We start from the raw sequence: 22,255 nt of genomic DNA on the forward strand, positions 1-22,255 counted from the left end.
CCCCGGATCGACAGTGCGACAAGGCTATATTGGCGAGTAGCGAAAATCGGAACGACCGTTGCCGTCCTCTTTGTTCTTGTTGGAATATTCAGCCTTTGTTTTGTTCTCCAACAGCGCCGCCTGTCAATGTCGTTCAAGTGCCAAGAGAGCCTTGTCGGCTCAGAACAAGGACTGCTTGTCGGACTGGAAATTCGACCAAGTTTAATCCGCAGAGTAAAGCAATAAATGGTTTACTCTATGCCACGAATCCTCCAGTTACCTACATAAATATAGGAATGGAATAACACTCGAATAACAACTATTAATCTATGGACTTATGGCAAATGGGCGGCAGGGCGGTAATGGCGGCAATCAATGGTGGCAAACTGGCAAACATATTTGAATTTGAAAAAGGAACTTCTTCGTGATCGAGAAAAACATTTTTATTTTGACAGTAATCACAAGTCTGACAGATTAATTTCCAATAGGTACGATTTGAAGGTTTGAAAAGACAATCGCTGTATAAAAATTGATTTCCTTGTATTATTTATTTATCAACGTTTGTTGGAAGACAAAAAATGGAAGACGAAGCTGGTAAAGGACCAGAGAAGGGGGCTGATGAGCCTGGTGATGCAGCTCCGGCTGTGTCGACTATGGCAGCCGGTGCGGAGCGCCCTAGAGACGTATCATTCAATACGGACAATCTAGAAGATCTCTCAAAGAGAATGTCCACAAAGCAGTCAAACTATTCAGTCAAGCCAGGAACTTCCTCAGAAATGATTGAAATTGATAGAACTGCCTTGGAAGCCATTCTCGATGTCAGGTCCAGAATACAGGACATTCAGAGGAAGAGTAGAGTATCTATGAGCACTTTGAATCTAGCACATGAATCTTACAAGGATAAACAAGTAAATAAAGCCCCTCAATAATTTAAACGTGTTTAATTAACCGACTACAGGCAGGTTTATTAGACTGTGCTTCTCGGTCTATCTGATCCTTCTTAATTGCAAAAGTACATGAATTTGAGGTGTAGGCACCTATAATATTCTTCTTGGCGTTCCGCGCGTCAGGCTGTAGCTGTGACGTCATAACAAATCCAATAAGGCGGGCAATAATATTGTGACGAAAAATATTCGACTTGATCTGTACTAGGTACTTAAGTAGGTATAAAAAATAGGTTTATAAGTTCGCTATCAAATGAAACAGAATTTATTTAATTCTGAAAATAAATTATTTTAATTGCTTAGTATTTGTATGTATGAGGAAAATATGAACTGTTAATTTATGGTGTTAAGTTTAGAGTAAGTACCTAGAAGTTAGAAGTCTGGCTTTATTTTTAGGGTTTCGTACCAGAAAAGTGCTAACGGGTACCTATTACTACGCCGTACCTGCCGTCCGTCCGTGTCTGTCTGTCAGCGGGCTGTATCTATTGAATCGTAATAGGCAGAGTTGAAATTTTAACAGAATGTGTAGGTACCTATTTCACTGCCGTTTTAACAACAAATAATAAAAATTTCAAAAAGTACCTATGTAAATAAAAATAAATAAAACTTGCGACGGTACGGAACCCTTCGTGTGCGAGTCCAACGTACACTTGACCGGTCTTTTGAACTTATTACTCTCAGTCATGAGCTATGACACAAATAGTAATTTCATTGTAATTTCAGGCTAAAGCGAAGGAGGCCCGAAATAATAGAATAGGAGGTTTGAAATCGCAAAGTAGATTTTTATTGGAAAATGCTGCAGCAGTATTAAATAAACCGCTTGAGTATGTGCTGGTGGGTAATAAGAAATTTATTTAAGTTCCTCTGGCATTAAATTGAACACTAAAATCTTTTCATTGAACGTGATGATAGTTGATATAGCACAAGAAGCTTATTCTTGATAACTTGAATTAGGGCCAGAACTCAGAAGGCTAAAATTGCTTGACAGTAGGTACAGTAGAGTTATATCAACCTCTGGCACTGAATCCATACCAATAATAAGTATTTTATTTTTATACGGGCCCGACACGGTCCAACATAAATAAAAATGAAAATGAAAAAAAAAACTCTTACTCTGGTTTTCCTACGGATCTCTTCATTTCTGATTAATTGATTGCGTAGTATGGATAGCTAAGTACGTATCGGATCGCGTTAGGGATGGAGCAATATCTCTCTACATCGTATGCTGGGTAACCTCAAACCTTGGCCAGGTAGTTAGCAACCATTTCTTTCGGATCCGTGAGTTATCAGTACTGGCACTCTGCAATATACATTATTTCAGGATTTAGCCCGATGTAATATGTTTTCAGGAAGGTGTATATGACGCAGACATCCACATAGATATTTTGGATAGCGCGTTAGCCGAGGGTGGTAGGAACTGTTTTGTATTATGCGATGCATCACTGCCACCTTTGAAAATGGGTAGGTTAATCCATACTTCCATATCTACTAAAATTATGAATGCGAAAGTGTCTGTAAATTTGCTAGCTTTTCACGGCCCATCCATATAACCGATTTTGATGAAAGATACAAAAGTAGCTGGTGTAGGTAAATAATTATGTACCTAATAGGTAATTATTGCGGTCGCGGGAATAGACTACTTTTTGTGTCGGAAAAAGAGGACGGAAATCAACGGAATTTTAAAGGCTCATCCGTTTAATCGATTCTGACGAAATTTGGTACGGAGATACCTTGCATCCCGCGGGGATGGACATCAGCAACTTACTTTATTTTTACTCGGAAAATCATCAATGTTTCCACGGGATTTTTAGAAACCTAAATCCACGCGGACGTAGCCACGGGCATCATCTTGTTGATTAGGTACACTTTTGGGTTTCTTTTACAAATTTATATCATGATAGGTAATTTGATATTTTCTTACTATTGTGTCGATGCAGAATCGGGTCGATTCGTGCCCAACCAGAGAGGAAAGATGGACAGAACCTACATATCTAATGCAGTATCTATCGGAACTGAGGGCATGTGCGTTGCGTTCTACAGGATCAAGAACAAAGCTATTGATACGAAATCTGTTGCAGATGTAAGAAAATCTCGTGTCTTCCGCTTTCTTTACTTCCTTACTTTGCTATCGTACCGGAACGATAAATTGCTTGGCTGCTGAAGTGGTAACTAGCCACGGCAGTAAGCTACCTGTCCTCTTCAGAACAGGTAGCTTACCTACCTACCTGTTTACAATAACAAATTAACAAAAAAACAAATTGTTAAATTTCTCTGTTTTTGGGTAACCTTAGTAACTAACCAAAAGAGTGACATAACAAGCACTGATAAAAAACAATACTGATAGGGGTGGTATGGATACTTTTCTAGTTACATACATACATACAAGAAGATTGCCTACATAGCCATTGAGACAGACCAGCTGAGCTTTGTCTATTTTTCGAGCTTTGTGCCCCCGCCTATCACTATTATAGCTTTTCGATTCGTGAATTATTGAGCTAGCCATTTAAGTATCTACTATCCTACGGATCTCATAATTTTTCATTCGATCGCATAAGTACACTCCGAGTCTCCAAGCATTGCTGTCTCCATCGCCCACAAAGCCTTCTTATTTCTTTCTTAGCAGCACAATTTGTTTCCAGGACTACTTCTTAGTGTTGTTCGACATGAACCAAGATACTGAGAATGTGGTATCTGGGATATTCAAGACGTTAAAACGCGTGCACGTGCCTGCAATCAGGGCATGCCAGGCCTGGGGAGACCTGAACCCTCCTAATCCTAAGAGCGACGACATTATTAAGGCTTACATATCAAGGATTATGCTGTTTCTTGACTATCTTGCTAGTTAGTTCAATAATTTGGTATTTTGGTTTAGCGCGTTTAACTTAGAAGGTATAATATTATGGAATAGGTAGGTATATGGCCAACTGAGCTCGAGAGAAGTTGTTTAACCAACGTTTTATATTCAAACGGTTGTTTAAACGACGGTTGGGAATTAACCAGCCGATTACGCAGGCATTGGTTGAATAACATATTTTGATGAATTCCAATCTAAGTCGCGGTGAACAAAACGCATAAATAAATTGAATTAAAAAGTTTTGTGTTTAAAAAATTTCTTATGTTGAAAAAAATAACCTCTGCGCATACCTACAAAACTTATTTCTACCTACTCATTTCTACTCTATATACATAGGTACTGAAACTCTTAATTTCCTAAGTAAATATTATAGTCTACTAAAAATATTAATCCTTATCTTTGTAGAACTATAGGTCTAACTAGGTCTAACTGGTAATGTGTGGTAGGTACAGTTTTAAAAATAAACCTTTTCTTTCTTTCTAGAAACTAAGGTAGATTTGGATTGTTGCACAAAGTTTAAAATAAATCTGATCTTGTATGAGGAGGAATTGGCTGATCAAGATAAAATGAAAGCTGCCATCACCAAAACTCATGTGTTGGAAGAAATCTGCTCTTACGTTAAGCAATGGGTTAAGCAAATAATGATGGTGAGTTAGTGAACACTATCTATTCATCCTTCGATTACGCAGTCTGTTTAACTTTGGATTTTTCAGCCCCTGGCCTTGATTACGAGTATGATAAAAATTGGTGACTGATTAACACAAAGAATATCCGGCTGAGTTTGTTGTTTAGGTACCTTTTTTAGACCAGGGTGGCTTTGTTACCATCGTAGCATTAGTTTTCAATTTAATTAAATGATAATTATCAATTTATCTCACTTGTAACATGCTTGTAAAATTGAACTATTGATATTTAAAGAATATGCAGAGCTGAATTTAGACTTACAAATAAATCTTTAGGTACAAATTAACAAAAATAATGTTGTGTGAAGTTTTAAAATTCAGAATATTATGGTAAATAGCACCCATGGACATTTTCGACCCACCCGGGTAAACAGGCCACGCCACGAGGGGCGAGGCCCGTACCATCTCCATTTTGTGAAAATCGTATTCTCCTTCGGTGTCCCTATTGGCGAAATAGTGTTAACAAGATAAACTCACAAAGTTGTGTTTATGACAATGATCGTAACGAGAATCAATATAGCTACGTCATGTATCTTAAAGGATGATTTAGATTTATTTATTAGGTGCTAGTACAAAGCCAACAGCTCCGTCGGGAGCCATCCAACATTGGCCCTCTCGCTGAGCTGGACCACTGGCGCCGACAACTAACCTCTTTCACGTCCATCATCGAGCATATTAAGAGCGAACCCTGCCAGATGTACATACACACACTTATACGAGCCAAGTCCAAACTGATCAAGGTTATTATCAAGAAGTTTTCACTTTATTCTTTGTTGATATGATAAAAACATACCTGGCCCCGGGGAGACATTACACTCCCCGGCCTTTGTTTTGGCGTAGGCAGAACTCGGCACATGATTTACTGTTAGATTTGTCACTGGATCATCAACATCATGGACCCATTGCCGGCGTACTGAGCACGGATCTCCTCCCGGAATGAAAAGAATAGAATTTTGAATTTTAATAAATATTTAGTTACTTTGCAGAAATGGAGATTGATAGACAATCAAGTTACTGATTACTTCAATGAGGCGTTTGATAATGTCAAATATTTGTATGCCTTGGAAAAATATTGTGAACCCCTGTATAGGTAATACACTAACACTTAGATACATTAATTGATCATTAGGGTCTACGCACATGAATCGCATTTAATTATGTAAGTCAGCTATGCATTTTAGGTATGATTTTTTGAAGTTGACATACGAATAACTCCTTCAAAACTGTTCGGTCTACTGTGCATACACATTCAGCTGCAGTCGGTGTTTTATTTTTTTCTACCGTCATTCGACAGTTCCGATGAAATTAGTCGTTGGTTGGTGTGGTCAACTATAAGAAAACCACACAAACTGCAATGGTCAGCTGGCTTACAGAGCAAAATGCAGGCCGTCTACATCATCAATTAATAGATAGAAAAGTCATAACTAGCTCACTGGTTGACTCATCAACTGCAACACTTACCCAAACGCTTGTATAAAGAAAACTGAAATTGTGCACAGAGCTTCTCTTTATTATCTAAAAGCAAGGAATAAGATCAGGTTTTTCTAAATTCTCACGGGAACCTCTTTATGTTCCTATCCTGTCGAAATTTGAATTTCATACTTACTTCAAATTTTATATGCTCGCCAAGCGAAGCTGTGAATGGTCGCTAATAGATTATAGATAGATTTATTTTCCTTTGTGGCCCTGATGATTTTATAACAAACCGGCTCTGTTTTAACTCATAGATGTGACCCGCTTACGATGCAGCAGTTTATACCCGGTTTGCTTTACACGGTGCGAATGATATTCGCCACGTCGCGGTACTATAACACGACTAAGCAGATCTCCACGCTCCTCGTGAAAGTCACTAACCAGATCCTCAACATGTGCATGGACTATATGACCAACGGTGGCAAGAAGACTATTTGGAATCAGGACAAACATAATTTCATTAAAAAAGCCAAGGTTCATATTATAAGGTTTAATTTATATATTTTATTGACTTTATCCAAGACTAAATGAATGAATAGAATTCATCGGTGTGGACTTGATACATTGTGGATTTTCCTGGATAAAAATGATCCATTATTCAAGCTATCTCTGTATCAAATAGATAATGGTCAAACTGGTACACTTGAGGTTTTCCACCGATCTCTACAACCAATATTTTTTTGCAAAAGTTTGCAAAATTTTGACTTTTAGTCCATTGTCAGGCTGAGAGGAAAATAACACAAATAAGTATAACCTTTTTGTTTCCAGCTATGCTTGAATCTCTATAACTTTTATAGAGAATGCTATAACGAGACTCAGTTGGAAATGATGGAAGCGGCTGACGAACGCCCGTTTGATTGCTCTGAAATGTACATTTTTGGAAAATTTGAAACCTTTCGGAAACGGTTATTAAAGGTAGAAAAGAAAGTTTTCGGAAAATTTTCAAAATTTATTAACCAAATAAACATCTACCTACGATAATATGATGAGTTTAGAGTTAAACCTCATATCTACATTTTGTGTGTGGTAGAAACTTAGATTAAAACTAGTACTAGTACTAGTTTTGTGTTTTATTCAGCTTTATTTCCATTATTTGTTTCAAATCTTGCGACGGATTGTTCCTTCTTCTTCCTTACCTTATCCCATGCTACGTGGGGTCGGCATAACATGTCTTCTTCTTTCACTCACTTCTGTCATTCGTCAACGTATTATCCACCCCTTTTTCACGCTTATCCTGTTTCAGGCAATCCATCCACCTTTTCTTTGGTCATCCTCTCTTCTTTTTTCCTTCCACATACATTCTTCTAGTGACATGGCTTTCTTTTGTTTAATAGGTTTATTTTGTTGCAACAGGTTGTAGATCTATTTCAAACCTACATAACATACTATGTACTGAACAAAACAACGCTTGAGGGAATTGAGGAGTACGCAGTGAATTTCAACAAATTATTTAAGGTCATTTCGTCTAAAACATACGATGCCATGGACCACAGGTGCTATTTTTTTTCTATCTAGTTACCATTATCATAATTTATAATAACTAACTTATCTATCAAAATAATAATATCATATAATTTTTTCAAGGCGACCAGATTTCGATAAAGATTACAAAATCTATAAAGACCACGTCGCAACACAGGAATTGCTCTTAGAAAATTTTATGATCACGGTAATCTGTTGAATTTATTAAACTTATAAATGAATAAAACTGATGATAATGCTAATATTTATGTATATTTTTTAATGTATAATATACTAACGTAGAGGATCGTAGAATAATAACAAATATCTAAACATTACAGAGTGTAAATAAATGCCCCACTACCGAGATTGCTCTACATTTGTTAGAGAGATTCAAGAAGCTAAAACTCGATTGTTTGTATCTGGAAGATCAGTACTATGACTTGATAAGCAAGTATACTAGCGAGATTGAATCTATCCGTGATAGGTGTGTTTTAATTTTTTTACATTGTATGAGCCATACTAAACCAGTGTTCTTCTTTTTACTCCGACTAGCGTGGGAAGCTTTGAGCTGGTAGTAGGTATGACAATAGTGCATCGGATTGGATTTGAACCTTTCACCATTAAAGCTTCAAATTGCAAGTTTTACGCTCGGTTAAGGATACAAGGGAATATTCCATAACCAGCGTGCATGCATTAAAAAAATTGCGTTTATAGGTATAATGAAGAACGAGAAAACCCGGAGCTACCAAGAAATATGCCCCCCGTGTCCGGTAGAGTTATGTGGATAAGATTTTACGACAAAAACATCAAATATCCCATGCAGGAGTTCATGCAACATAAGGAGGTCATCACTCACATGGTAATAATGTTTCTAATTACTGGGTAATGACCACAACTCAGCGTTGGAAGACATCCCCAGTAGGCGTAAGAAAGATCTCAAGCGAGTAGCCGGAGGCTGCTGCTGAAAACATTAAGCGGCAAAAGTTTGTGTTCTATGCGGCAAAAGTTTGTGTTCTATGCAGCAAAAGTTGGTATCCTATGGAGATCCTTGCAAAAGGTCCTTCATCTAGTTGGGAGATCTATACCTACAGCTTTAACCACCTAATAACCATCGCGAGAAAGTTTTTACGGGTTTCATCCATTTTAAATCGTCAAAATTGGTTATATCATAATATATAAGTTGTTTTCCCGCCTATTTTTTTTCTGCGCATGTTTAACATTTTCACCAACTTCTTAATACTCATTTTAGAATACCCAGCGATGCATCAAACTTTATAACGTGATGTGTATTGTATTTACCGAATTCGAGTTAATTTATCATCGTGCTTGGACAGAAAATGTGGGACAGGTAATTTTACAACAATTTATTCAATGTTTTAATGAAATTTTCTTAATATGTCAACTTGTGGCCCCAATCTCACAAGGTTATTGTAACGCAACTCAATCGTTTGAAAGAAAGAAAGAAATAATTAAAAAAGGTTTAGTTTATAAATTGTGCCACGCGCCATAATTATGTTATACCAGCCTATAAGTACAGTCGCTTTTGCTACTTGAGAATTAAAGCCAAAATGCCTTGAGCAGAAGAAGCGCCGGGTTGAGCTGTACCAGTGCTGCACAACCCGAAAAATGGAAGGTGAAATAATAGAATGAATTCACTTTAAGGTGAGGTTGGGTCTAATAGCCCCGCTTCTCATTCGCCACCCAGTGACTAACAGATATATCGTCAACTTCAATGTTTACATACCTGAGTGCATTCGAGAAGTGGAATATATGTGGCAGTTGAATTTATGTGAGTTACAATATTTTATTAAAATGTACTTGAACTTCAAGGGAACAGTCTGCAATGGACTGTGGTGACTGATGATGGACGGTATGGAGTTCTAGTACTGGATAATCGTTCGGCAGTTTTGATGTAGGTACAAAATCAACTGCACTAAACGCGCATACAACCGCTTTTTGTTGGTTTGTCTTTCAGTCGCGCCGCAATAGAGCAACGGATTTTTCGCATTGATGTAAGTAAGTTAAAGACCCAGACTAGAGAGTGACACAAGTTACTTTTTGTTTAGAAAAATTTTGTTTCGAAAGATTTCCTTTACGAGATTTTTATAAACCTAAACCCACAAGGACTAAGGGTGAGATCTATAGAGCGCACTCTGACTTAGCTTAGACAGCGACAGCGTTAAAACGAGACAGAGGTAGGTATATGTCGTACATAAATCTGTCTCGTTTTAACTCAATCTTAAGTCTGAGCAAAGTCAAAGTGCGCTCTATAGATCTCAGCCTAAGTTATTGGCGTCATCTATGCACTGTACCTATGTAGCTAAAGAATATTCTTATTTTTAAAGATGTACCAGATACTGCACAAATTGTTGCATTTAGCAAACAGAAAATATACGGAGATTACGAAAGAATATTGCATTTAGTCGAACGCAACGACCAGTTAAGAAGGTGTGTAAGCACTTAATTTGTTGAAATATTTACGAGAACCGATTTTTGGTGCCCTTTAAAATTTTTAGAAGCACTCTGAAAATGGGGACTTTCATAATTATATTTCATGTTCATACTGAAATCTAGCTTTCTAGGAAGCTAAAATCACAATGCTAAATTTCTTTGGATTAATTATAATTTCTAACTTTACCTATTGTATTTTTTCTAGGAGTATGCCCAAATTATACTTGCCATTGCTTCGCGCACAGTTGGTGAAATTAGATAACGCGTTCCAACCCGGTCTGTCTAGCATAACATGGACGTCTCTAGAGATACCCTCCTACTGCGAAAGCATTGAACGCGTTTTGGATGAAGTAGACTTGTTTGTTAAAGAGGTTAGACACTAATTTATACTTGCATATGCTTTAGAAAGAAATTTGATTGAAATAAAGGCAGTCTGATAATAATTACGAGGTTAATTTTACATCATTAATTATAAACAGCGTTTGTCAGACATAATCTTGGTTAGTAAAGTACGACCAAATTTTACACCAGATTGAGTATACTGCATTAGAAGCCATTTGTAAGCTGTATTTTCCAATGGAAGACAAGATTAAGACAGCTAATAAAATACACAGCAGGCTCGTATTCCAAGGAAGGACTACTCGTTGTTCAGAAAATTTAAAAAGTTTTCACAGGATTAAAAAAAATCCACGTCGAAAAAGTCGCGGAGATCTTATTAGCACAACGATAAATTGTATCCTGGAAATAAGCCAATTTTTTATCCCAGAAAATCAAAGAGTTCCCACGGGATTTTTAAAAACCGAAACTTACGCCAACCAAGTCACGCGCATTATCTAGTGGAATATAAATATAAGATGCATGCACGCTGAGATAAATTTAATACCGCAGGTAGTGGATATGAAAGAAGCACGTATAGATGCTATACTGAAGTCGATAGCAAAGACGTTGCTCGTGTATTTGCCGGAAGCAGCTGTCGACCCTAATTGCTTTTACGAAGACAACCTTGTTAGACGTGATGAAATAGGTAAGATGTTTATTTAATTTGATACCATCTTGAAAATAATAAAAGCTTGCGTCTCACGCACGAAGCGATTTGCTTCCTCGTTTCTAATATGTTCTGCTATATACTATCTGCGGAAAGAAGCTAGTACATACTAATATTTTAAATGCGAAAGTGTGTCTGTCTGTCTGTCTGCTTGCTTTTCACGGCCCAACCGTTCAACCGATTTTGATGAAATTTGGTACAGAGTTAGCTTACATCCCGGGAAAGGACATAGGCTACTTTTTATCCCGGAAAATTAACGAGTTCCCACGGGATTTTTAAAAACCTAAATCCACGCGGACGAAGTCGCGGGCATTCTCTAGTATACTATAAAAGCGCTTTCGCTGTCCAACCAATCACAAACGAAATTAGTTTTCTAATTGAATTTCGAATGTTTTTTGAAAATTTTGTTTGTGATTGGTTGGTGACTCAAAATGATTAACGCCCACTGAGATTTTCACCTCTATCATTTGTATGGGATTACGTAAACGAGAGTGCGCTATAATAACTTCTTTTCACGGATAGGGAATAGAATAGGCACCTTCTAGGCAGCGCGCGCTCCACTTTTGGCTGCATCATCACCTACTATAATAATGGTGCGATTGCAGTCACACGCAAGCCTAAAACATATTTTTTGTTTACGCAATTTGCTGTAAGTAAAACTATTACTTATGTTAAAAGTATTTCTTTACTTGTAGCGTTGGACTTACAACAAAAATCCTGTAATGCAGAAGTAGCTGTAATAGAACTGATAAACAAGTTCTTAGATAGTGTACCTTCTCAAACAATTCAGGATCTAAAGGACAACTGGTAATCTTTCATTAGGTAGAATTCATTAATTAATTTCAATAATTTTATATTAATTGTTCACGCGTGTGAGAGATAGGTAAGTATTGAAATAGATAAGAGCAACTTTATAATGGATTAAACAAAACAATTAATAACTACTTAATACTTCTTTATTTTCCTTATGTAGGTTAGATATCGAAAAAGCATTAAAGCAAGTAACATCAGCCACAAGGGTGTTCCCAGAAGATGCAGGTTGGTAAAATATATATTATTAAACTATATAATTAAATCCATTAAAGTTTATAAAAGAAGAAGCTGATCACACTGAACAAATCAATGTGCTTACAGCTAGAAACATGATATTTTGCATGAAAGTTTTTTCTAAAATGTAAAACTCTATTAAAACGATTTTTTACAGATTATACACTTCAAGCGGGCTATATACTTAAATGAATAAGTATTTTGCTTTTTCAGCTTTTATGGAAATCGAGAATCCAGACAGATATGAACCGACGCATGCGATTAACGAATGCAACGAATTATTTGCTTATTTTGCCACTAAATGTTTGGAATCTTTAATTAAATGTACTAAACAAAGTTTAGATATATTGAGAAAACGGGCTTCGGTTTCAAGGTGATGTTTTTGATAAATTGAAAATATATTTACTTATTTAGTTTTAAAACTGACTTTTTATAACTTTGGGAAGCGTTACGCCAATGCATTAGACACGGGCCGATATTTAAAATAATAGGGATGTAGACTACTAGTCAAATCAGGAACTTTTTATCAAACATCAAAACACTCGCTTAGCAAGGGAGCTAGTATGGAATACCTAGATGTGACGTCATACACATTTGACTTAATTTGACGTAATTTTTAGTTAGACCTATAACTTAAAATGGTTAGCAAACTTAAAACTAGCAGCGAAAATGGATTTTACGAATTTTGGTAGACCCCTCTATCTAATAATCTTATATAATATAACAGAATCACTAAATGTGTTGGTCATCGCAAATCTCAAGAACAGCAGAACCGATTTCGCTAATTCTTTTTTATAATATTCCTTGAAGTACGAGGATGGTTCTTACGGAGAGAAAAATTTAAAAAATCGACTGTTAGGCGGAACGAAGTTCGCCAGGACAGCTAGTTACTAAGAAATAATTTATTTTTGACATAGGCATAATCCCCATTAGGCTTAAATAGGCTGGAATCACACTAATATTATAAAGGCGAAAGTTTGTATGTGTGTGTGCGTGTGTGTGTGTGTGTATGTTTGTTACTCCTTCACGCAAAAACTACTGGACGGATTTGACTGAAATTTGGAATGAAGATAGATTATACCCTGGATACATAGGCTACTTTTTATCCCGGAAAATCAAAGAGTTCCCTCGGGATTTTGAAAAACGTAAATCCACGCGCGGGCATCAGCTAGTAATACATACATTGATAATGCATATTTCAATAGTTTTCTAACGATGACAACTGATCCCGAAGAGCAAAAGAAGTTGAAACCGCTCATGCTCACCATGATGCACGTAGAAATTCCGAGGATATTAATAAAACCTTCTTTAGAGGAGATTCAAAGCGCGTTTTCACAGGTACCTAAGTATAATGATTAATGATAATTATTTTATGTACGCACCTCTAACTTTTCGGAGTTATGTGCGTTTTAAGTAATTAAATATAACATGCTTTCGGTGAAGGAAAACATTGTGAGGAAACCTGCATGCCTAAGAGGTATCTATAACGTTCTCAAAGGTGTGTGAAGTCTGCCAATCCGTACTTGGCCAGCGTGGTAGACTATGGCCAAAACCCTTCTTACTCTGAGAGAACACCCTTGCTCTGCAGTGAGCCGGCTGATCATGATGACTTCATGTCTGATGCGAATCACGAATTTACCTTTTTAGCTATCGTGAGTGATTTCCATTATAATTAATATCTGTCCCGGCAGTACTCACGTGCTTAGTCGACGTAAGCCCGACTAAGCACGTGAGTACAGCCGGGACAGATAACTTTATATTTCTTACGTTTTTATTGATATTCAAAAATACAATGACAAGTTAAGACTATACTGCGATCTCACCTGATGCCAAATGACAACTGAAGCACATTTTAATAGATTGTATCGTTACGCCTTGATGGTAACGGCGGTTACGCACTTATCCCATCCGAGTCCGTGAAAATACGTTTCTTTTTGTTTCGTATGGTAGCTCATGACATATGTCGTAGATATTCGCTGGTATTCTCACGGATGACGGAAGTGCAGTGCGTAATCGCCGTAAGGCTTGTCGGTAGGATGGTAACTCCCTAGCCTCTCTGCAGCGGGCCAAATCTGGGCATATTAGGTATAATGACTCTTGACGAGTCTGTCAAACACACAACAGACAGACACACAGACAGCGAAGTGATCCTACAAAAGTTTCTTATTTGTCTAGCGATACGAAAACCTAAAAATATATAAGGTTTTTGTTATACATTTCAGGTGGTTTTGAATTGTATCATGGACATACATCGTAACGTGTTTATGTGGGGCCAACAGGAACTGATTAAGAAGGAGGGATTGAAAGGGAAAGCCTTTTCGGCTTCTAGGACAGTGAGCTGTAAGTCATAGGTACCATACCATTTATTTTTAAAGAAAATGTGTATGTTAGATATATTATAATAAGTATTGTTAAAAAGAAGTGGGTAAATTATATGTTGCATAAGTATTTAAAGTGAAATTAAAAAAAAACCCCAACACAAAAACACTTCAAAAAGTAACAACAATAATAATATAATATACATAACCCCTTTAAGTAGAATATTTTAATCCAAGCGTCGTTGATTCGGGGGACCCCTAAGGTTATTCGTTAAACATTAACTACTATGTATGACGGTCCCCCGACACGACGTCGAACGGCTTGGATTATACCTATTATTATTTAGTATTACATATCTATGATTTATCATTGAATAGTATAATATTCTTCTTGTTAAAATTGTCGCAAAATCACCTACAACAAGTACAAGAGAAGTTCTTAATTAATTTAATAGATGTAGACACAAAAATGGAAATTATACAGATATTTCCAGGAGGTAAAAATGGAAGGAATACGGAGGAAATATTTTTGTCCATTGGTTACAGATACACATAATATAAGTGAAGTTCTCCCTGAGGATTTTCCCCCTCTAAGGAAAAAAATAGAGATATTTTTGATGTTTAAATCTTGTTGTAGTTGGTTCCAGATCAGCTTCCAATCTACTCGGCGTCAGGACTTATTTCCGAATGGTCTCCGAACATAAGGAAATAGTGCGAGCTGTTATGGCATTGCAAGGCATGATGTACATGTATAAGCCGGATATTGAGAAATTGCTGAATGTTAGTAAAAGATTTAATATTTTTGTTAGATTAGATGTTAGAGCCCTTGCCCTCCTAATTGTATTGTATATCTCACACCCGGCTTTACTCACGTGTTTAGTCGACGTTAGCCCGACTAGTTTCGAACCCATCCGTGGTCCTTTTTCAAAGGGAGTCAGTTCGAGCACGCGTCGCGGTTAAAACTGCGCAGCCCGTTGTGTAACGTCGACTAAACACGTGAGTAATACCGGGTGTGAGATATTATATATAATGGAAATCACTCACGATAGTTTAAACACTAAAATTGTATTGTATGATTAACAGGGATATTATAGATTTGCTCCATTATGGGCGGAAGATAGAGTGCAACAAATCCAAAGTTTTGTTGACACAAATCCTCTCAACGTTATAATCGGAGATATGTTCAAGAAGTACGAAAGTGAAACGGATGAAGTTCTCAACTTGCCGAAAAGGCATATTATTGGATCGGTTCAAATAAACATGGGTATCTCATGAATGTTTTTTGATATTTTTGAAGAATTTATTTCATGATCATAGTAACTTTAGTTGGGAAAAATAAAATGTATGAGGGATATTTGATAAGTTGTACCTAGATCTAATGATTGTACTTTTTCAGATCAGATCACCCTGGCATTACACATAGAATCCATTGAATGGAAGAGAATTTTAGGAAAGCTTCTTAGTCAGGCCTATAAAGAAAGAGTATTGAAAATGATGCAATTCATCAAAGATCGCATGAAGACTATGGGCAAGAAGATAAAGGACTTGGATGACGTTAGAGTGGCAATGTTGTGCTTGGAATTGATTCGAGATGAGTTTATTGGGTAAGGTCGATCTTAGACATCAAAAAGTAGTAGGTATATACATAAATATAAATCTATATCTTAATATATAAAAGGAAAAGGTGACTAACTGACTGACTGACTGTGCAAAGTTAAAGCAAAGTCAATCCGAAAATATAAATAAAAAATTCTATAATTTAATTTATTTAATTTATTTCATGTTTATCTTCTAGAATGGATATGGAGTTAGATTTAATTGAAGAGAGCTATGCTCTATTCAGTCAGTTTAATATAGACATTCCAAAGGACGATGCTGACATGGTTTATGGACTGCGATACGCGTTTCAAAACATGTTGCTAACGGTTAGTTTAATTTTATAAAATTTGACCAACTCCCTGGCTTCGCTTTGGTCTTATAAATGGGAGGTTCCGGAGTGGATTATCGGCAGGGCCAATTTGAAAATCTATTATTTCTGAATTGTCTCTGGTCTGGTCTGATGGGATGCTTCAGCCGTGGCTAGTTGCCACGCGGCAGCAAGTTGCAAAGCCGTTCCGTTAAGTGATTTAGTGTTCCGGTTGGTTCAATGCTGGGCTGTTTCAACATCTTGACGACCTCTCTGGCGCAGTGGTAAGTGCTGTTGTCTTATTAGTGGGATTCGATTTCTGGCAGGGGTTTGTAATTTTATAATTTCTGGTCTGATCTGGTGGTAGGCTTCGGCCGTGGCTATAGTTACCACCCTACCGGCAAAGCCGTGCTGTGCCAAGCGATTTAGCGATCCGGTACGATGCCGTGTAGAAACCAAAGGAGTGTGGGTTTAATAAAAAAAATGTCATACCCCTTCCAGGCTAGCCCGCTTCCATCTTAGAGTATATCATCACTTACCACCAGGTGTGTACTGTACACCAACTTGTATCTGAATAAAAAAATTATCTTTTTTTCCAGTTTTTCGGTTCTCTTGTGTAATTTCGTGCAATTACACCGTTTTGTTCGCTGACTGATCATTTGATGTTAGACTTGAGAGACAGCAACTCACGACATTATTAGTATAACATTCAAAGTTGCATAATATTGTGGTCGCACAACGCGGTGGTGTAAAGAGAAAGACTAGGTATTTTACTGTTGTGACTTTTTCAATAGGCTCAACAAGTGCAACAACGTATAGTGGAAATGCAGGGTCCGTTACAGCAGGAATTAACTGAGGGTGTCGCGAATTTCTTGAAAGACGTGCTGAAGTTCGACGCTGATTACGAACAGTTTGGACCTATGACACCCGGCCTTACCGCTAGAGAAGCTAGTGATAGGTATGGTCTTTTGATTTTTTGAATGTTTGATTCGTTATCAATCTTGAACGATTTTATTCAATGGTCATTTTTCCCCCCCAAAAATTGTATGAAATGTCGTTCGAAAGTGTATGAACGTTCAAATAAACTGTGATAGCCTAGTGGTTAGGACGTCCACCTCCTAATCTGAGGTCGGGGGTTAAATCCTGGTCACGCACCTTTAACTTTCATTGTGAGGAAACCTACATGCCTGAGAGTTCTTCATAATGTTATCAAAGGTGTGTGAAGTCAGCCAATCCGCACTTGGCCAGCGTGCTAAACTATAGCCAAAACTCTTCTCGCTCTGAGAGGAGACCCGAGCTTTGTAGTGAGCCGGCGGCGATGGGTTGCTCATGATGATGTAAATTCGTTAAATCTAGGACCGGAAATCTCATACTTTTAGTCAAGTGACAACTCGTATTATAGATTATCGGAGTCAACTGCATTATTATCCCTAAAACCCCTGCCATCATGTGATTAATGGAAAGCTGTCATGATTCTCAGCTATGAGTAATAAGTATGCAGAGAAGGAGAGAGAAAGAATAAATGTATGTTAAACTTTAATACAGGTATTGTTGATTTTAGGGTAATTATGTTCCAATCACGATTTGATGAGTTATGGCGAAGATTTGAAATGTATTCCAGTGGCGAGAAACTGTTTGGGATGGAGGTCAAGGATTATCCCATACTTCACCAAAGGAAGAAAGAATTTAATTTACTAAACAAACTGTTAGTTCACCCTGTTACCCATAGCACAAAACACACACATATTTATAATTCTGGTGAGCCATGGACGAACTAAGGTAAAGGCGGATGAAAGACCTGTAGGTAATTTTTGAATAGTGCGATTTTTTACGTGAAATATAGCATACAGACAACAATTGAAGAGTAGTCTCGCAGCCAAAGTCTGAGCATGGTTTTTGGGGTGAAAATCTAAAATCTATTTAAAAGTTCCTTATTACGCCCGCCTTGGACGGCTACCGCCCTACAGTTTTAGGACATTGACGCATTTGAACGCCATAGCGAAACGATTAGCGCCTTTTGCCCACGACGCGACGCGCGACGACGTAACGACTGCATACCGCAGGAGAATGCGTCGGTGTTATTATTTCAGCCTGCGGACGTCCATTGCTGAACTTTTCCAAAGAGTGCTACCACATCTAGTCCTCAGGTTTCCTTATCCCGCCATCCTTTTGATATCTTGGTGAAGGGAGCCTCACCCTACGCTTACTTGATCGCGGCGTCCACTCTAGAAATTCCCGGTTCCAGCAGCCATCACTCCTACGGCAAGCGTGGCCTACCCACTGCCATTTCAACTTCCCGATGGAGTATGTCAGTCACATTGGCTCTCCTGCGGATCTCTTCATATTGAATGTTTCTGAAGGCATCAGAGCTTCAAAAAAATGTTTTTATATTTACCCATTATCGGTATTGCAGGTACAGTCTGTATCTTGCAGTAATGAATTCAATTGATGGATACTTTGAAACGCCTTGGGTGGCTATTGACATTGAACAAATAGTAGCCCAATTAACAGAATTCGATATAAGGTAAGTTGAAATAAAAATAGACATGTATTGAATATGCAAACAAATTAAATTATTATACATATTATATTAAACAAAATTATGAACAAATATAAATCGCGAAGAGTTGTAGCTTCAAGCTTTTTCTTTATTAGATGTCGGAAGTTACCTCGGGGTATGAAAGATTGGCCAGCTTTTATCGATTTAAAGAATAAAATTGACGATTTCAACGAAACATGCCCTCTGTTGGAATTGATGGCAGACAAATCAATGAAGGACCGACATTGGAGGAGACTTGAGCAATTGATGAGTAAATAATTTCTTCCTTGAAACTCTGGATTTTATTGTACTTAATGTGTAATGAGAGACCTTCACCCATCTGAAAGGCCGGCCTACGAGCAGCTTAAGCTGTTAGCCAATGCACAAAACACAGGGACGGCTCGAGCAGACATTGATCGGCAGCTTGAAGCTGCCATTGATAACTGCTACTGACCGCCCGGAGCAGTCGCAACTGCTCAAACGGTTTCATGTGTGTATGCAAGTAGAAGACTATACCCTGACTGCTTCAAGATGTCCGTCTAAGGCCGGTCTTAAACAAATGAAACGTATTTAAAAAAAATTGATACTTAAACGAATATAGCTTGAAATAAAAGTTAGTTTTTTTTTTAAATATCATAACCCATATTATTTTGTTAACCAAATAACGCGAGTGGGTTGAATTTACTTTTTACTGTATGTAGTGAGGAATTATATGCAATTGATTGATTATTAAAATATTATATTTTCAGATTGCGTTTTGGATGTAGAGTCAGACACATTTACGTTGGCTAATGTTATGGAAGCTCCATTATTGAAATATAAGGAAGACGTTGAAGTAATTAAATTTGAATAACAAACCTTTAATTAAAATATATCACTAGCTATAATTACCTTAGACATGGGCCAGGCTTGGAATTTACATTTTATGTGATCATCATTTCAACCCTCGCCGGCCCTCTGCCCCTCTCATAATTTTATGTGATAATGATAAACCATTGAAATCCATCTAAATTTACTTAGACGTTATAAGCAAAGTCGGGTTGTGAGTTAGACTGTGCGTTTAAAGATTTCTATATTAGAGACTAGCTTTATTCCAGTACAATCGTGAAATTCTTAGGGGTTGAGTTTTGAAAAAGCCTTTCTTAGCCTCCGTCATAACAGCTATCTGCATGCCCAGCCTGATCAGTCCAGTAGTTTGAGCTGTGCGTTGATAGATCGGCCAGTCAGTCAGTCATTCAGTCACCTTTTCCTTTTATGTATATAACTAGCTTATGCTCGCGACTTGGCCGCGTGGACTACACAAACTTCAAACCCCTATTTCCATCCCTTAGGGGTTGAGTTTTCGAAAATCCTTTTTTAGCGGATGCCTTCGTCATAATAGCTATCTGAATGCCAAATTTCAGCCCAATCCGTCCAGTAGTTTGAGCTGTGCGTTGATAGATCAGTCAATCAGTCAGTCAGTCAGTCACCTTTTCCTTTTACATATTTAGATATAGAAGGTTATTCAGAATGGATTTTAAACTGAGTCGTCGTCATCATTAACCGATAGAATGTCCTCTACTGGATAAATAAATCTCCTCTATTATGTATAATGTAGAGACTTCCACATGCGGTCTTGCGTCACCTGGATCAAGTGCGGCGGCTCCCTGCGGCTCATTTGATGTCGTCCGTACACCTAGTAGATGGTCTGCTAACGCTGCGCTTTCTGGTGCAAGGTTGTCATTCCAGCACCTTGGATCCTCAATGGCTATCATTTGTTCGAACTACTATACTTCTATTATTTTACTCCTTTAGGACATTTGTATCAGCGCTGTTAAAGAGAAAGATATAGAAGCCAAGCTGAAGCAGGTAATAGCTGATTGGGCGGTTGTGGACCTTACTTTCGCTCACTTTAAAAACCGAGGGGAGCTGTTGATTAAACCACAAGAAACGCTTGACATCATAACGATGCTGGAAGACTCTTTGATGATTTTAAATTCGTTGGCTTCTAATAGGTAGGTACTCGCAGTATAAAACTAATTATTTTATTGAGGTAATTACTCTAAAATGTAAGAACTGAATGTAGTAAATGAATTCAGACTTTAACAACCGATTACTGAAACATATATTATTTAGTCTGATTTTTACCATTTGTTCATAGATAAAGACAGACAGCGTTTAAGGAAAGTAACTCTAGTGGCCTTCCTGGGGCTTTCCATACAAATGCTGTATGGTTCTTATTTGAATATTAACTCATCAAACTCAATGAAATTTTGTAGACACGTTCTAGAAACAAATATCTTGTCTGTAGTTTGTCAGATTTTCGTAAAAATGTGTAGTTTCTAAGTTACACCGGCCAATACATTTGTATGTAAATTTTAGGTACTTTTTAGTACTTGACTGAAAAGTGAAAGTCCTTTTTAATTATCGCCAAATTAAGTTTAAAAGGACGGTAAACTTATTTCATTAAAGTAGATAAATATGTGAAAAAGAGTAGTACTCTGTAACTTTACTCTTCGTAACATATTACGGTGTCTAGGTGTTAAACTAAAATATAATTATAATTATTTCATTTACTACAGAGTTATCTGTAATCTTCACCAGGTACAATGCACCATTTAAGAGGGACATATTGTTGTGGATCAATAAATTGGTGGGCACGACCGATATCCTGGAGAAATGGCTACAAGTGCAAACGCTATGGATGTATCTGGAAGCTGTGTTTGTTGGTGGTGATATCGCAAAGCAACTGCCAGCGGAGGCTAAAAGATTTGCTGTAAGAATTGTAACAAGAGTTTGTGCTACTTAAGCAACATTTGCTACATAACGTTTTATAATAAAATATCACAAAGGTATAGATTTTCAACATTTTTATTTATTTATTTGAACCAAAAATTTGTAAGAATAAAAAGAAAAATAACAATTTAACCAAAAATAATAATTAAATACTGTTGTGGGATGAAATATAACAATTGTTATCAAATTGTTAAAAAATAGAATATCTTAGATAACTACGAGTATATCGCGTTATACATACCTACTATAACATCGAAAAAATATAGTTTTCGATATTATTTATATACCTTTGTGATATTTTGTTATGTTAAACTATTGTAACACATGTAATTTAACACTTTAGGACCTTTCTATAAACTGTCGTTTGGATAAAAATGTAGTTTATATCTTGGTCCAATTTATTTTCAGACAATTGACAAGACTTATGTTAAAATAATGTACCGGGCTCGGGATATAGTGAATTGCGTGGAGGTTTGCGTTTCAGACGACACGTTGAAGCAACTGCTGCCTCATCTCATAGAACAGCTCGAAGCTTGCCAGAAGTCGCTCACTGGTTACTTGGAGACCAAACGTCTTATCTTCCCGAGATTTTTCTTCGTATCAGATCCCGTTCTGTTGGAGATTCTTGGTCAATCGTCTAACCCACAATCTATTCAGGTATGTAACTGTTGTTGTAGGATCGAAGATAAATATCTTTTAAATTAATAATATCTTTATTTGCAAAAAGATTTGGCACATAAGACTTTGACCACTGGCTCCCAAAGAAGTAAAAACTGT

General features: G+C 37.2%; 1 protein-coding gene across 1 annotated transcript in view; it reads left to right on the top strand.

Moving 5' to 3' along the window:
• The first annotated feature begins 219 nt into the window (after window positions 1–219).
• kl-3 (dynein heavy chain 8, axonemal kl-3) overlaps window positions 220–22,255 on the top strand; it is a 58,631-nt gene continuing 36,595 nt past the window's right edge. The window contains exons 1-36 of the mRNA XM_034981418.2: window positions 220–887; window positions 1,647–1,757; window positions 2,273–2,384; window positions 2,861–3,003; window positions 3,563–3,764; window positions 4,261–4,424; window positions 5,024–5,200; window positions 5,447–5,550; window positions 6,188–6,407; window positions 6,702–6,848; window positions 7,287–7,426; window positions 7,518–7,602; window positions 7,736–7,881; window positions 8,112–8,256; window positions 8,647–8,745; window positions 9,060–9,186; window positions 9,743–9,845; window positions 10,054–10,219; window positions 10,737–10,872; window positions 11,589–11,700; window positions 11,867–11,931; window positions 12,154–12,313; window positions 13,146–13,278; window positions 14,163–14,280; window positions 14,896–15,038; window positions 15,342–15,522; window positions 15,655–15,862; window positions 16,054–16,183; window positions 16,959–17,122; window positions 17,726–17,869; window positions 18,578–18,688; window positions 18,820–18,974; window positions 19,453–19,538; window positions 20,498–20,697; window positions 21,287–21,458; window positions 21,887–22,135. Of these exons, the coding sequence (XP_034837309.1) occupies window positions 558–887; window positions 1,647–1,757; window positions 2,273–2,384; window positions 2,861–3,003; window positions 3,563–3,764; window positions 4,261–4,424; window positions 5,024–5,200; window positions 5,447–5,550; window positions 6,188–6,407; window positions 6,702–6,848; window positions 7,287–7,426; window positions 7,518–7,602; window positions 7,736–7,881; window positions 8,112–8,256; window positions 8,647–8,745; window positions 9,060–9,186; window positions 9,743–9,845; window positions 10,054–10,219; window positions 10,737–10,872; window positions 11,589–11,700; window positions 11,867–11,931; window positions 12,154–12,313; window positions 13,146–13,278; window positions 14,163–14,280; window positions 14,896–15,038; window positions 15,342–15,522; window positions 15,655–15,862; window positions 16,054–16,183; window positions 16,959–17,122; window positions 17,726–17,869; window positions 18,578–18,688; window positions 18,820–18,974; window positions 19,453–19,538; window positions 20,498–20,697; window positions 21,287–21,458; window positions 21,887–22,135 (5,388 nt within the window). The 5' untranslated portion in view covers window positions 220–557. The remainder of the gene's footprint in view (window positions 888–1,646; window positions 1,758–2,272; window positions 2,385–2,860; window positions 3,004–3,562; window positions 3,765–4,260; window positions 4,425–5,023; window positions 5,201–5,446; window positions 5,551–6,187; window positions 6,408–6,701; window positions 6,849–7,286; window positions 7,427–7,517; window positions 7,603–7,735; window positions 7,882–8,111; window positions 8,257–8,646; window positions 8,746–9,059; window positions 9,187–9,742; window positions 9,846–10,053; window positions 10,220–10,736; window positions 10,873–11,588; window positions 11,701–11,866; window positions 11,932–12,153; window positions 12,314–13,145; window positions 13,279–14,162; window positions 14,281–14,895; window positions 15,039–15,341; window positions 15,523–15,654; window positions 15,863–16,053; window positions 16,184–16,958; window positions 17,123–17,725; window positions 17,870–18,577; window positions 18,689–18,819; window positions 18,975–19,452; window positions 19,539–20,497; window positions 20,698–21,286; window positions 21,459–21,886; window positions 22,136–22,255) is intronic.

This window comes from Maniola hyperantus, chromosome 2, assembly GCF_902806685.2.
Source record: "Maniola hyperantus chromosome 2, iAphHyp1.2, whole genome shotgun sequence".
Taxonomy (NCBI): Eukaryota; Metazoa; Arthropoda; class Insecta; order Lepidoptera; family Nymphalidae; genus Maniola; species Maniola hyperantus.